This window comes from Melospiza melodia, chromosome 3 (assembly GCF_035770615.1).
Source record: "Melospiza melodia melodia isolate bMelMel2 chromosome 3, bMelMel2.pri, whole genome shotgun sequence".
NCBI lineage: Eukaryota > Metazoa > Chordata > Aves > Passeriformes > Passerellidae > Melospiza > Melospiza melodia.
In genome coordinates, this window is record NC_086196.1 from 60,671,271 (window position 1) to 60,687,800 (window position 16,530).

General features: G+C 48.8%; 1 protein-coding gene across 1 annotated transcript in view; it reads right to left on the reverse strand.

The window, feature by feature from the left end:
• MDGA1 (MAM domain containing glycosylphosphatidylinositol anchor 1) overlaps positions 1 to 16,530 on the reverse strand; it is a 147,783-nt gene that overhangs the window by 35,705 nt on the left and 95,548 nt on the right. Inside the window, exon 10 of the mRNA XM_063152001.1 lies at positions 16,361 to 16,512. Coding sequence (XP_063008071.1) covers positions 16,361 to 16,512 — 152 coding nt within the window. The remainder of the gene's footprint in view (positions 1 to 16,360; positions 16,513 to 16,530) is intronic.

Sequence of the window (16,530 nt, forward strand, 5' to 3'; positions counted from 1 at the left end):
TGGAGAAACTCCACAGACCAGAGCAAGGGGTCTATTTCAAGTTGATAGTTCTCTGGGGTCACTCACAGGCTCCCTCCTTCTCTGTTTCCCATGGGAAGGGGCTGAATTATGTTAGCTGAACCATACCAGCTAAACACTATTCAGTTTGCTAAGGCAGCAGGGAAGTTTCAAGAAAACAACAGTGAAAATATCGTTATCAAAATCACCACCACTAAAAATGATGAATTACATGTCAGCGAGGCTTCCCTGCCATGGTCATGCTTGCTTGGCTGGGAAAGAACAAGAACGAGGATTGCATTGTGAAGATACAATTTCCTGCCTGTCGCTGTGCAGTGCCTGGATCCTTGTGGCAAGACACATTACTGGGGATGCTGGTGATGGGAAAAAGACCATTGGCAGCACTTTCCATAGTCCAGCGTTAACTAAGCTCTCCCTTGCCTCTGATATGTCCTCTAGGCTGAAGTTTCCACAGCAAAAGCAGTTCTCCTGCCCAGCAGTCTCAGTGTTCATCATTAACTCTGAAGTTGCAGGATTACTGGAATTGGGATGCATGGAGGAAGGTTTACAGCAAATGTGTCAGTGGGCCAAGAAGATGGAGTGAGGGCACAGCAGAAGTGAAGGCCACTATCAAAGCAGGGCAGGGGGCAATGCTGATGTGGTGCTTTCAAAAACAAGTGCATGCAATCCCTGCTCTGCCTGCCTCCAGATCTCACATATGTAACTCTAAGTTCAAACCCAGAAGAAATGGCCGCCACTGTAGAGCTTTCTGTGCCAAAGCCCCATTCATTTCCAACACAGTCAGGATTCACTGACTCACCTCTTTGATCTGCCCACAGTTTGGATGCTGGTCCCAAGTGAAGGGGCAGGCACTGGTCCCTGGGAATCTGTGGCTGCATGTGGTTCTCACAGTGAAAAACAATTCTGCACCTGCCTTACAGATTCCACCTAAAGGAGACCAGACTTTTGTACCTGCACACATCAGGGTGTAAGTTGCTTGAGGAACTGCTTGCTGCACTCTCCTCCTCCTCCCCAGGCAAGTTGGAGCAGAGAGCTGGGAGCTGTCCTGGTGCCTTCCCCCAGCTTGGTGCTGCCCTAGGGAGCAGTCCTAGCGGGCACGACCCAGGCAGAGGCTCCCAGAGGCACCAGGATGCTGCCAGGATCTGTTCATATCAACAAGGCCCTACCTGCACACATGCCAGCTGGGTTCTGACCCAGCTGGTGTTCCTATTGCTCCATCTGCCAGCCCTGCACACCATTGCTCTGGCCAAGCAGTGGCAGAGCTGGCTCCCTGGGACAGGGACTTAAGCTGGGCTCGTTAGCACCAGACACCCAATTATCTGGGAGAAGAGGAGCAGTCAGAAGGCAGAAGCAGAAGGCTGGAGTGGTACAGTTCCTAGCCTGGGACTTTTTGGGGAGCAGAGTGTGACTGGGAGGGCTGGCAGCAGCTCCTCCCCACAGGCTGCCATTTGCTGGGGTGTTAGGAAGGCAGCCAGCAAATAGGAGGAGGTCAGGAGCCATTTCCGTTGTCTAGACATAACCTTTAGAAGAGAAAGGAAAATGGAGAGTCAGAGAGAAGCTTGAGGGTGAGACTCAGCCAGTGCAAATTCCACCTCAGCTGGGAGTTAGGTGGAATTTGGGTATCTAAAGCTTCTGGGAGCAAGGTCAAATCACATACTCTCCCACATCATCTAATCCAGGACAAAATGAGAGATCAGCCTCCAGTCTGCACTGCAAAGCTCTGGATCTCCTAGTCGAGTCTATCCTCAGGGACTTGTGTAACCAAATAAATAACAGGCTGCCACCCAGGTTTGGCTGCAAAACAGAAATAATTAAAGGCACATATGCTTCCTATGGGTTGCAACCTCCCTGCTTTCTAGAAGAGACCTGGATCACTAGGTAATGGGAAAGGCACAGCCAAGGCTCAGCATGTATCTCCTCCTGGTGCTCAGAGGTAAAGTTTTAAGAGGTCTTTTCCCTCCACCAAATACTTTGTAGCTGTATCTTCTCCCAGCGTATGTCCTGTCTCTATCCAATATGCAGCTTGGACTGACACAGAAACTGGCTGCCAGCAAGACTGCCCTCTGCACATCTTTACTACACTCTCTACAGTCCTGGCATCACAACAGAACTGGCCCTGGATGTCTTTGAAAGACTGGCTTCTCTGTGAAAAGCAGCATGGGCCCTGAGCTAGCTGCAGCTGTCAGTAGAAAGAGCCAGGTGTGCTGCCAGCACAGCTTAAAGGGCATGAAATTAGTGCCAGGGAGAGAAGGGGGCAGCTCCAGCCAGCTGCTTGCTGTGTGCATGTGGAGCAGGTGCTGGCTTACAGTCACTAGCACAGGTCCAGCAGACAGAGACACAAAGGCCAAAGTCTGCCTCTGCATCCCCCTCCTTGAACATGCTCTGTGTCCCTGGCTGCCAGCAGCAGGTCCGTGCAGAGCTGCGTGCATCAGTCCAGCAGGAACCCATTTTTCAATCCACTTCAATTGCCAGCTGTTTCCCTGTCTCCTGCTCCATGTGTTCTGTGCTATCCTGGTATCTTCTCCCTTCCACCCCCTTCTCAGCATCTCTCCTCGGATCACGCTGACCCCGTGCTCCAGTTTAATATTGCTGCAGTGCAGTTAATAAAGCAGAGGCTGGCTCAGAGGACAGGGAAACACTGGCCACCTTATTAGAGACGCTGAAGCCTCAGTGGAGGAGCTCATGCTACAAGCTCATTCATCACCAGGCTCGGCAGGCTGGCCCAGGGGCCAGAACAAGAGCACTGCGCAAAGCATACACTCGCCTCTGCCTTCCTCTCCTTCCATTCCCAATAATCTGAGCAAGGGGATGGAAAGGGAAAAACCCAAACAAATCCACAGTTCCTACCAGCTGGCTGTGAATATTACACAGGAGGCAGAGGTGAGAATGTTCTTGTAGAATGGGCTCTCTAGAAACACCTTACAAAGGGCAAAGTCAGCCCCGTGTGGTTTGTGTGTATTCACGTGCAGTGTAAGCAACCTGTCCCTTTCCCTGTCCCTGTCCCTGTCCCTGTCCCTTTCCCTGTCACTGTAAACAGTATTAGCCACCAGGGGAGAACTCTCTCACATGCACTCAGCCACCAAACCTCTGGGAGTTGCAAACTGGGGCTGCCCTTCCTCATTCCTCACCCTCACCTGCCCTGTTGGTGGGCACTGTCTGCCCTTTGCTCTGTCATGTCATTTGAGCCAGCTTGTGATGCTTGCAGGTGCTTGTCCCACTGTAGCCAGCCAAGATGGCCCACGGACCAGGAACACACACCAAGAGTCTCAGAGACAAAAGCAGGATGCCACAGTACCCCTGTCCCTGCTTCCATTCCCAGCTGGGGCATTGTCTTAGCAGAGGGCCCAAGGTATGACACTGCCACATCCTCATTTTCTGTTTATACAGGCTATTAAAGGAAAAAACCAAGATGATGTTTTTAGACTGAATGATGTTTATTGCAGATATGTACCAGCTAGAAGCCTTGATAAAGCTGAAGGATATTAATAAACACATCTGTCAAGAGTTACTGTTGTGGTTCTGCTCTACACCACCACAACAATCTACCTGTGCTGAGACCATGCATGTGGTCTCACAACTGCATATTAATTCTTGTTTGAAAGAAGAAATTAGACAGAAAATCTGTTTCATCACCAAGTCCCCAGGTATTTTTAACAAACAACAGCTAGAAAAATGAACATTAAAATCACGTAGACCCCCCAACAACTGAATGGAGCAAAGACACTGTGACTGTTTTGCAGGCATCCAGCTTCCCAGCATTGCAATTCACTCCTGATGCTCTCTCTTTACTTGTCCCGCTTCTTCAGCAAACTTCTCAGCTCAGGGCACAAGCACCAGCTCTGCTTTCCAATATCTCCATTCAAATCCTTTCCACACATGCTCGCTCTTTCACTCTTTTTTCTCAGCCTCATTCAAATTCCCCTGGCTGCTCCTTCCTGCAGCACAAAAGAGACAGGGATGGCTGTCTGCATTCCCTCTCCAGCCTCCCTAACTGCAGATATGGGCTGCAGGGACAGCTCCCAGCTCCTTCTGCAGCCTCTCCAGCCTCTGCAGGCAGAGGAGGCAGCAGATAAAGGCAGGCTGGTGTGGCACAGCAGCCTTGCACGCAGGCTCCATCCCTCTGACAGGCTCTTCCTTGCTCCCTGTGCAGCTCTGCACACCAGACAAATGCTGTCTCTGGCTTGTGTGCAAGGCAGGGTGTCGTAACCTCCCCCAATCTCTCCCCCGCAGTCTGTGAGTGTGAGGACACTCTGGACAGCAGACATCCACCAGACTAGGTGCTGTGGAGAGCCTGGTGGTGCAGGAAGCACAGCTATCTCACAAAGGTCTGAAAAGAAGCATGGGGCAATAATCTGGACAAAGTAATCTTCAACTGCCTGTGCAGCTGGTGGGCTGTACTCTTCAAGCAACCAGCAATCAAGGTGGTCTTCAAAGCTCAGTGCCAAGCTGCCCAGTTTCTCAGCACACATGGATATCCCTGTTTAGCAGGGGGTCAGGAGAAGTGAGAGTAGCAGAAGGGCACTTCTCTCCTGACAGGCAATACCACCCAGGGTGTGACAGAGCCTCCCACTTGTACCATTTCAGCCTGTTTGCACAGAATCTTGGCTTCCTTACACAGCTTTGTCCCAGAGTGCTGTAGGCATCATCTCTTATCAGATTTCCCCAGCGGCTGCGGCCGCAATGACCTCATCCCAACAAAGCCCAGCTAAGATACAGCTGCTCCCTTCCTGAGGGAGTGTTGCTCACAAGCACCAGAAACAATCACACCACTGCCCTCACTGTGATGGGACAGCCAGGACAGATCTCCCAAGGTACTGAAGCTTGTTTATGGCACTGGTAACAGCTCCTGGGATGAACATGGGGCTCTGCAATGCCAAACCTCCTGCTACCTCATCAGACATTCCCTGTCCTCAATTCCTGCCCCAACTGTGCCTCCAAAGGCACAGGATATGCGGCAGAGAGGCAACCTCAAAGAGTTAAGAAGCCATGGACTTCTTAAAGTTAAAAAAAAAAAGGAAATATGATAACAGAATTTATGTGTCTTGGAGTTTATAGTACCAAAGATTGAAAGAAAATTATTCAGTTCTCCATTGCTGTAGAATGAGAGCTCAGCATGTAAGTTCCATGGGTAGAAGGAATTTTTTGGGAAAGTGGAATGAAAATGCTCAGAAACAGGGTCAGGAGGGAGGTGGGGATAGGAAATTTTAGGGAACTCTCTTGAACGTGAGGCTCCAATATGTTCCACACAGCTGGAAAAATGTGCCATAAATCTGGCCCTTCCTTTCCCCTTCTTCCTATTCACTCTGACACACAGCAGTGGATTGAGATTGTGATCCTTGATGTCACCTTGGCACCACAGGGCAGAGCAGAGGAAGATGTCTTTGACATTCCTTTTGAACACTATGAATTGGATGCTTGATCTCTGTATTTTGGCAGAGGGATAAAATCCCAGAGTTCAGAGAAGAGCAAAACATGGCTACAATCTGGGACACAGCAAGGGATGCACGCTGCTGCCTGACAGGGGCTAGTCCCCTGTCACCAGAGGGGCTGCCTCTGCTTATTAATTTTATGTATGTATCACGTCTTATCTTAAAAGTGGTTTGTTCCTTTTGGGCCTGTTCCTCCCCTTGGACATCTGTTCCAGAGCCTGACTGCCCTAATGTTCTCATTTCCAGACTGAATTTATTCACATGCAGCTTGCACCCACTTATCCTGTGCCAGCAGTGTCATTTAGCTTCAGTGGCTCTTTTCCCTCGCTGCTGCTTGACCCCCTGATGTTTTACAGACAGGAATCTCACCACCTCTCAGCCTCTGCTTTGCTGGGCTAAGACTCTGTGACTGCTGTTGTAACACAGACTCTCACTTTCCAGGATTGACTCTACAGTGTTTTTCTGCACCATCCCATTTGCTGGATCAGTGCCTGGCCTGCATACAGGATGTAGTGGCACTTCTCCACCTTGCCCAGAAGTACCTCTAGTTTCATCTAGGAGTACATTTGCCCTTTCTCACACCTGCATCTCATCAGCAGCTCCTTGAAGTCAACTCAGTTGAGCACTGCACTCATTTTCCAAAGATGAGCTTCCAGCCTGCAGCACCTTCTGCATCAATGACCCTGCCTTTGTACCACTGCATTTCATCCCACCAGAACCACTCAAATGGTTTTCCATCTTTCAGATCTTTCTTCCAATCTTTCCTAACCCTTCACCAAGGTGGCATTGTCTCCCAGCCTGCTGTCAGCTGCACAAAATTTCAAGAGCACAATCCTAATAGGGGATTCTGAACTCTGGCTGGTATCAGCTGCAGGGAGGATGCCTGCCGACTCTGGAAAAACTATTTGGGTAAGTTGTGGGAAGACATTTGGTTTGGATATGAAGATAGTCATTGTGATGCTTCTTTATAATCTCTCATCAAACTTTCTCTGCCTGTCACATTGAATTAAAATATTTTCTTTGCTTAGTACTTAATCACTATCTTGGATAGAAATGATGTCAAGCATTAACCTCATCAATTAAAGGGTTAAGGTAAGTTTAAAGCTGGATTTATTGCATTTTCTTTGCTTGATAGCCATAACTCCTAAGGGGTTTCCAGAACAAATAACCACATTGCAAGCACAAAGCTGGCATTTCTCAGACAAGCACATCAGTGAACTGAAATTCATGCCTATGTTTTTCATCAGCCAAGCACACAGGTTCAGATCCTGGGATTAAGCAAGGATGGATGCCCAACCCAAACCCATTATTCAGCCTAAATGAGGAGTCCTGGAAGCTTTTTGTACTGAATTGTCCTTTATCAGGAGGCCCAGTTTCTTGGCTGAAACATTCCCAGCTCCAGAGAGAGAAGCAACTGCAACCTTCAGTGGCTTCTGAGGACAGCTGGAGCCATCAAGGCTGGGAGGCAGTCTCTCTCTCTCTCTTCCTCTTGCACAGGCAATCAGCTGCCCATCCTCATTAGGTGCCAAGAGCAGCAGTTTATGGCTTCCTAGAGAAGCCAAATTGGTGCTGTCATGAATTACTGTAAGTGCTTGTTCCACACTCTTCAATAATGTCTTTCATTAGGATCTGATCAGAAAGCAATATGTATTTTATTAGCGTATGTTCCCTGGTCTAAGGAAGAACAGACCTAGCCTTCACTCTGTCAGAGAGGCAGTCAAGCACAAGCCTTAGCTGAGCCTCTCTCCTACTGTCTCACAGCCTTATTTTCAACCCTGAGGACATGTGCAGTCCTTCTGTTTCAGACTGGAAGCTTCTCTACTCTTGCTGCAAGTTCCTGCCTGTACTGACTCTTGACTGCGCAGCAGAGCCTGCGATCACTTCTGTGTTGTATGGGCACGAGCTGGGTGAGAGACACCATCTCTCATGCTCCTCCACATGCCCCTCTTGCAGAGAGCAATGGTGCCAGACTCTTTTGAGCCTCACAGCTGAAAATCAGCACTGCTTGGTGCCTTACTGATCCAACTTTATACCCATCCCTACGTCAGTAAGCACAGTCTCCTCTTCCACCAATTTCCCTGCACTGGACACACTGGCTGCTTACAGCCATACCCATGCATATGTCTGTGCACTGTTCTGTCAGCACTTCTGACTCCAAGAAAAAAAAAAAAGCAATTTGGCTCTGCACAGCCCAAGTCTGCCCAGCTGCAGTTAGGCTGAGCTCTGAGCCACTTTGCCTATAATATGGGTGTAACTTGCAAGCAGGACATACTCCACCAACAAAAGCTTCATTTCTTCCCCACAAACCCTGGCAGAGCCCTCTGTTAGGGCCCCTTCACCCTTGAAAACAACTAATAAAGGATGGGGCTGATGCTTCCTGGAGCAGAAACAACTTTTTTGTGTGACTCTGAACTTTCCAGTCTGGTACCTGTAATGAAGGTTTGTAGGTAAGTATCACTCCAGAGCCTCTAGGCTGTCTATAAAGAAGAGGCAGAGGCAGGACAGGACAGGACATGCAGGGAGACCCATAAAGCCCTTCACATTGCTCCATGCTGGCCACTTCATTCTTTATGATACACAGCCAAAACATCCATCTAGTGCCTACTCCTTCCATTTGTGACTAGCTATGGGAGAGACTACATCTCTCTTCCAAGCCCTTCCCCTTCACAGACTCTTATCTCTTATCTCCAATGTGTTCTAGGAAGTGAGAGCCAGGGGAAAAAAGAAACAAAAACCAGAACCAACCCAGAAAAAGGAAACAGAAACAAAAGAAAGAAGAGGTAGAATATAGGAAGGGGAGCAGGAGAAAGCACAAAGGTCCACAAAGAAAAGACGGTGAAGCAGCAGGAGGAACACAGACTGACTGTGGAAAAGAACAGATGAGCAAACAGGAGGAAGCCACATCACAGCCTATCAACAGGGACTTTCAGAAAGACTCAGTACTCAAGCATGTACCCCTTGAAGCCACCGAAGGATTGTGGATAAGAAATGCACAAAAAGGACTGACTTTGATACTGGGCAAGCATCTTTCATTCTGTACTCAGCTCTGTAAAACACAAGCCAAGAGCCTGCTGGATACAAACAAGCACAGTGATGTGGAAACAACTTCTGTATCCTGCAAAGCTGCTATGAGGAGTCTATTGGTTTGGGGAATCTGATTACCTCCTCTCTCACATTTTTCTTACCCAAAATGAACACAGAACAGTGGTGTTAGGAGCTAGAAAGACATGAGATTTCCCTTCTAGATGTGTTTTAAGGTCATATGAGCCTTTCCAGCAAGATTACATTAATTGCTCTTCTCAGTCGCTGTAACTGTTCTGAACACAGCTAAAATTGGGACATTTGCTTGAAATATTCCCTTGTACTAGGAAAGCTAAACAATATCCTGCTTTCCCTCTTGCCCAGTTAAGTTCTTGAATGGCATTAGGAGCAGTCCTTAAAAAAATTAATGCAAAGACAAAATCTCTCTGCCAGGCACCTGATGAATGGCCAGACACCTTGAACACTGTCAACTACCCTGTTTTGGGCAGGTTACCTTGGGCTTTGGATCTGGCTGGGACAGAGGTAATTTTCCCAACAGGAGCCCTCACAATGCTGTGCTTTGTGTGGGTGGCTAGAAAGAACTTGGTAACACACCAGTGGTTTGGCTCCTGCTAAGCAGAGCTCCCACAGCACCAGTGCTGCCTCTCCACACTCTCCCCTCCCCAGCAGGCTGGGGGTGGGCAAGATCTTGAGAGGGGTCATATCCAGGACTGCTGATTCAAATTGGCCAAAGGGATATGAAAGTATGACTGTGATGTTTGTCTTCCAGAGCAACTGCTGCATGTACTGAGGACCTGCTTCCCACGAAGGGATTGGACATTGCTTGCTGCTGGGAAGTAGAGAATCTATTGTTTTCCTTCGATTCTGCGCATGGCTTTAGAAGTTGGTTATTAAACTGACTTTATCTTGACTCACATGGCTTTTTCAATCTTATTTTCTCTCCCCCTGTACTGCTGAGGATGGAGTAGTTTGGTGGGCAACTGGCATCCAGCCAAGGTCAACCAACTACACTTCACTTACTGTGGATAATCACAGAAGGGAAATGATACCTTAAGACTGAATCATAATTGATCTGCCCCTGCTCATATTACTAATTTTTCCAACTAACTGATTACAAATGACCTGTGGACTAGGGAAAACCAGCTCAGAAAAACCACATATCATACTGAGGAGCAATTTGTGAATGCAAAAAGACAGAATTAATCAAACTAATTCAGTAGTTAAGCATCATTTCCTAAGCTCTCACGGGCAAAGGGAAGAAGTCCCAGTTGTGGCATTGGAAACTGTCAGGCTTCCAAAGGGGGAAACCTTATCCCATGGCTACCAATCATTTCCACTGAGATCACACCTGACCCATCAGTGGTGGTCAGGCCTGTGCCAAGCTTTCCTGGCCATCCCTGTAGAAAACACTCTGATCCTCTGGCTGACAGGGCCAACAGCAGCCACGGCCAGGCAGACATCTCCACCTGCAGTGAGTGGGAATGGCCAGGGGAAAACTCCCTTCCTTTGTGCTGGTGGAGGCTCTGCTGCTGTCGACTTAGCCAACATAGAGTACAAACATGAAACATGGAAAAAGCTCCTTGTTTCCACCCCCACCAAACATTCAGCTATCCTGGGATCTTCCCTTATAACAGAGGTGGAGAAGACCTTGTTCTAGCAGCACCTTCTGTGACAGATTGCTAGGGATGAGAAGCGAGATGGCTCAATGTGCTATCAGCTGCAGTGACTGATGGTGTGTCCCATTTCCAGGCAGAGAGAGCACAGCTGAGGTAAGATCCTGCTGTCTTCACTCCCACATGCCCGTGGCAAAGTCACTGCTTCACTTCCAGGTCCTGCACAGCAATCTTATTAAGCTTCAAGGACTGCTTGTCCACCATTTGTTATTGACCAGCCAGCTCTCCTTCCAGGGGCATGCAGCTGACACTCAGTCCCAAACCCCTCCTCCTCTGCAGCCTAGACAGGCAGAGCCTCCTCTCCCCCCTCTTGCTTTCCCTGGCTTTGCATCACGATAACTGTTCAAACCATCCACCAAGCACACCTCCCACTGGCACTGGCTTATTTCTCCATCCTTTTCCACCTCTTCCTAAGGGATGAATCCTGCCCAGCATCACGTAGGCCACTAGCACAACTGAATGCAATTGTCTTGAGAGCACAGATATAATCTGCCTATTCTCACTGCCTGAACAAAAGTCGAAATAAAAAAAAGAGCATCAATAGGGAGATAGGATAAAATACCTTTTCCACTACAGAGGATGGTTCTGCAGGTAGATGGAATTGTGTTGATTTGATATCCAATATTATAGCAGCCTGTGATCAAACATCAAACTGGCGGACAGGGGAGGCAAAAGAAGAAGAGAGGACCAGAGAAGCTTTCTGACAGATATGACTTATGAGCCATCCTGTAACAGAAGGTCTGCTTTGAGATTCAGTGCTGGGCAAACACTGTGAAGCCAAGTCACTGGAGCCCCCAGTCCTAACACCAGTGAGAGAGGACCAGCAGAGCCTGTATCAAGTGCAATGATGAGCACCATGTGCAGCTTCAGGAAAAGCCACACTCCCTTCCTGGTTGCAGCCAGGTGTGACTGTGGTGCTCTGGGTAAAGGGACTCACACATCCCTCTTCCATGTGCCCAGTCTGTGTCCTACCCTGGACATCAAACTGGCCTGTCCAATTAAGCAGCCTGTCAGCTGGAGGATTTTTTGGTGGATGTGGCACCACATTCCCTTTTTCCAGGTAACACCAGGCCAGTGCACCACACAGCATATTTCATCCAGAGCAGGATGGATACCTCCCTAGCTCACAAGCTGCAACTCTTCTTTAAGCTTTTCATCTTCTAGTATGAAAACTAGGATAGCCCTGACTGCTTTTTAGTTAAGTCCTAAAGCAGATATCACCTCCTTAGCTCTTGCAGCATCCCCCAGCTGAAAACCTCCCTGCAATAGTACTGTGGGAATGCGCAGGATGGGGCCAGTGGGGTCACAATGCACCAGAGAGCCTTGGGATGAGGGCTGTGGACCCAACCTGGTCTGCAGCGGTTGCCTTGGCAATGGCAGCACTGTGCTGTGGAGGCAGCAAAATGTCAGAGCCTCTGTAAAGCGAGTTCTGCCACACTGGACTCTGCCTTGTGCAGAGCTGCCTCCTCCCCGAGCCTTTGGTGTCCCGTCCTCCCCTTCCTTGCTCTGAGGTGCAGCCCCCAGGCACCCCCTAAGGCACCAGCTGCTCGTTTTCCCATCCTTGCCTGAAGCCATGGCTGCATGTGCAGGAGAAAAGGAATCTTGTTCAAGAAAAGGAATTTTGTTCACCTCCCAGGATACGCGGCTGGGCTGCTGCAAGAGCCACCCCTGCTCAAGTACATCACCTTTCTGCAGCCACAGCATTTCTAACCTGGGACCCAAAGGCATTCTAAGCAGACATTCATGGGAAAGTGTGGGCAGGTGCACTGCTGTTCACCCTCCCTGTGGTGCAGTACCACCCCTGCTCAGTGCTCAGAGGGAGAGACCCCCCTGCCCTCCGAGGGCTGGCCGCCTCCGGGAGCCCATGAAGCCAAAGACAGGCTGCAGCAGACAGACACTGCCCAAATGGGCTCAGGGGAGAGAAAAAGAGCAACTCAGAGGCAGAAATGAAGTGATACAGATCCACAGTCCGTGGACCTCAGCATAAAACCTCTCCCACTGTGTTGGGATGGCGGTCAGCAGAGTTAACCTTCCACTCTAATCACAGTCATTAAATTCCTGCTAACGCCCCTGTCCTGTGTCTGTCCCAACAGCTCTGTTATCTGTCACCTCTCCACATGGTATGCAGGCTCCCCACGGCCGCAGCTCTCATTAATGCTGCTCTGGCTGGCTGATGAGGCAAGTGGCAGCCGGCTCCCAAGCCCAGATGAGTTTTGTAGACAGCAGGGAATGTTTATCCAACATGGAGGGGATGTAAGTACAAACAAAGAGGGACCATACAATTACTCAGGCATTGCACAGGGCCAGTCTCATTAGATGGTCTCCCTGACAGGAATTAATCTGAAGTGACAACCCAGGGAGCAATTTAGCAAATAGGTCTGGGGCCTGGCCCAGTGCAAATTTCAGGGAGACCCCTGAAATTTGTCTGGCATGTAGACTCAGCCTGCTCTGAGGAGGGGAAAGCCAGGAATATATAAAGCTGGCCCAGTTCTGGCCTGAGCCTGTGCATGAGAAGGTACAGAGGAGACAGCAGCCTCAGGTCGCCTTGAGGGGAACAATGAAGATTAAACTTTCCTGCTGCACCAAGAGCTTCTCCTTTCTCTTTCTCTTGCAGCCTCAGGTCACAGATGGGTTCCAGCTCATTAAGTGCACAGTTATTCTGCCACAAAAATCCCCCAAAACCATAACCACCAGCCCAACTAAGATCTTTCCTCCATGATGCAACCTGCTTGCAGTATTAGATGGCTTCTCATTTCTCTTTAATGTTAGAGCAGAGCCCTGGGACGGGTATAAAATACATAGAGAGAAACAAGCAACTTAAAAGGCTTTTTATTTTTTAAGCAAAGATCTGGTTTCGGGAGGCTGCTTTGAATCCCCAAGCAATGAAAATAATTTTCAGTTGGAAGGCAGTACTTCAGAGCCTTTTCTACACTGCGAGAATACATGGAAGAAAAAAAAGTTGACCAAACAAATAGCCCTAAAGCCTTGTGGCATCTGCCCACAACCAAAGCACCAAGGCTGTGACCTCATCGAGGTCACTGGGTAAGGTGGAGCAAGGTGGTTGGCATTTGGATCAGTTGCCTTGCAGCAAGAAGGAAAAACCACCCAAGCTGTCAGGACAGATGGCTGTGAGGGCCCTGCTGTTCTTCACTGGGCACGTTTTCCCCTCTGAATTGTCGTCAGCAATGCCGCTGCCTAAGCCCACCTGAACTGTACCCTCCAGGAAATTACAGCCTCTTTGCTGGGACATAGAGTAGAGGCTTCACAAGAAGCTTGCTCCAGGTTGCTATCATATGCACTTTCCTGGGTGAGTGGTGCCAAGCTGTCAAGCTGCTTATATGGTTTTAATCAAAAGTTAATTCTTATTCTGCTGGCACTGGGGCATCTGTTGTGCCACTCAGCCTGCTCTGCAGCACTGGGAACAATCAGCTCTGGTGGAAGGGCATCTGCCCATCTTGCTGGGAGCCCCCACACATTGCTTAGGAAACCAAATTCCCCTAGACTGCTTGCAATCCCCCCAGTAATGCCCTTGGAAGCTTCTGAAGAGGAAGAATTGGAGGAGGCATGGCGCCAGCCAATTAATAAGCAGCACTCTGACTCTCACCCAGCCCCAATTTCAGCAGCTGCAGCAAGCAAATTTAATTCAAGCATTCCCAGGTGCCTTGCAAAGCATCCTGCTACTTGGGCATCTTCACATTACATATGCCAAGAGCTCATTGGGCAAGCCAGGGAGTGTGAAATGAAAACCAGCAAACTAAATTGCAACCAGTGGGCATCCCAGCAGGTTGCCTTTTGGATTCCAGCTCAGCAAGAGTTAATTCTCATCTTTTCATCCCCTCTTCCCCCTGACAGCCCCTTACTAACCCAAGACTGCAGGCTGCCACATTGATTCATCCTGAAGAGCCCTTGCCATGACCACTGGGGCTGCAGAACTCCAGGGACTGGGGGAGAAAGTGGGCTGGGCTGGCTGGGTGAGCTTTCCCCAGCTTGATGCTGGCAATAAATCACTTGTGTCTGGCCACGTGTAAGGCCTGTTTCACCTAAGGAGAATATTCCACTCCAATCCGAGCTCTCTAGGAGGATTTTTGTGCCACCACACCTGGTGCCTGGAAAGTCAGCATGTCCAGTGAGGAGTGTGCACGGGCAAACAGCAGCTCTACACTCAGGCAGACAAATCCCCTTTCTTAAGAGCTCTCCAGTCAGTAACACTTTTAGGCTTATGGGCTTTTCAGTTATATTCACTAAGGCCACTACAGTTTTGCAGTCCAACAATGGAACAGAAGGGTGGATTACTTAGTCCAGGGGCCCCAGCACAGAGAGGAAGATGTGATAAAGCAGCAGAATCTGCAGGGCATGGGAGAGGGTGATGGAGCAAGGGAAGGAGTGAAAGGTCAGAAGGTGGCACAAGGCTGCTTGGAGCCCAAGTGAGATGCCACAGTGAAAACACCAGGAAGGCAGCACATGAGCAGAGGGAAGCAGCAGGCTGGATGTGAGGGGGGATGTGATCCTCTGGGACAAGGAGATGAAAAGGACTCCATAAGACCTCAGTATGGCTCATGGAGGTGGACACCTCACCATGAAATGCAAGTGTTTTCATTGGAGAAAAGCCAGGAGGAGGCAATACCAGGAAAACCTTTTCCAATGTGTCTTAGTTTCAGCCAGGGAAGGGTTCATTTTTTACAGCAGTATCACAACAAAGTGTTTCCTTCTCGTGCTTGGCGGAAGTGGGATCAAAGCTTCCCTCTCTCCTCCTCTCTCTGCCTTTCCTTATTCAGTCCCAGAACACCAGGATGACACCTGTAGCCATTTCCAAGAGCTTTCCCATACACATGACTGGGCTACAGCAGGGCCTCAGTATCATGCTCCTCTAAAACACAACACTCAGCAGTCACAGCTACATCGTGATGCTGCAAAACAGTAGCAGCGGTAACCAGTGGGGTATGAACCAAACTGGATGTGTGTGTTTAAATTTGCACGGCGCTCAGCTCCCTCCATGTCATTACTTAAAGCAGAAAAGTGATTTTCCCTTCTCTTGATCCCTTTTAGTAGGAGCTCAAAGAAGGACAGAACCAAGATTACTTTTAGACACTGTGCAAAAAGGAAAAAACCTCAACTTACTGGAGAAGGATAAAACCCACAAATTTGTTCATTGAGTTGCAGTGCTGATAATAGCAAAACTTGGCTCAGAGGGAAGATCTACTATGACAAACTGCCTTCATTATTAGAGGCTCCCCCGGGTCCTGTATTATTATTAAGTACTGACAACGTGCACCATACGGTGTGAGTAACAAACAAAGGCTGTCCCACCCCAGAGAGCTCACAATCAAATGGAGACATAAAACTGGAGCCTACTGTGCAGAACTGGAGGAAAGAGACACTTGAATCTTTTTAATTATTTTGTTTTCTATCTACAGTAAACAAAATCTTCCTTGCAAAATGCATTTGCTTCTCAGCTACCAGTGAATGGTACGAACTACCAATTTCACGTGTCCCCATTTCTCAAAAATGTTGAATGTGGGCGCTTTGCTGGACGTGGATGAAAGCACCTGGCAATCCTGCTAAGATAATGTGCTCCTTAAAAACATCAAACTCTTTCCCCTAACCTTCTCCAACCAGTGATGTCTTCAGATTTCACTCAGTTCTCTACTCCAGCCCCCAACCCCCAGTATGATTTTCCTTCAAACTCAGAAACCTTGAAACCCACTTCTCTTCCCCTGCAGAGTTCATACAGTCCAAATAGCTTAGTTAGTGTGACAGGATGAAAGCCCTTCTACAACACAAACAGCCATTGACTTCTTCCTGCAGTTCCTGCCTGGAGAGCTCTTCAGCTTATTCCCTTTTTTCCATACGAGTGAGGAGGATGGAGTTCCACTCGTTTGAATCTTTGGCCTACAAAATCTACACCACCAACTAATGACTATAAGGCATTGTTCCCACTAAAATCTCATTCAAAACACTGAGCATTAACAGCCCAGCTGGGGCCACAGGGCTTTGAAAGACCTCAACTGTGCCCAGCCCCAGAGGTAAAAGTGAACACTGAGCTGTGCACTTGGCCTGTCTCTTCCTTTCAGTGGGGATGGTGCAAGACCATCAGGATCTGCCAATTTCATCACTTTCAGCTCTTAATCAGCAAGAAAACATTGGTGTAATTGCCTCCTGAAAGGCCATATGCTGGGGCTGCAGGAGAGCAGACCTTACCTGACGGACTTCCAGGCGGTACTTGAGGATGGGATCCACAGCATCAGGCTCCTTCTGGGTCCACTGCAAGACGTAAGAGTAATTCTTGGATTGCCTCTGGCTCAAGGTGGGGTTGGGAGTGTCATAGTAAAACTCTGGGCTATAAGCTTTTGCTGGAGGGGAAAAAAGAA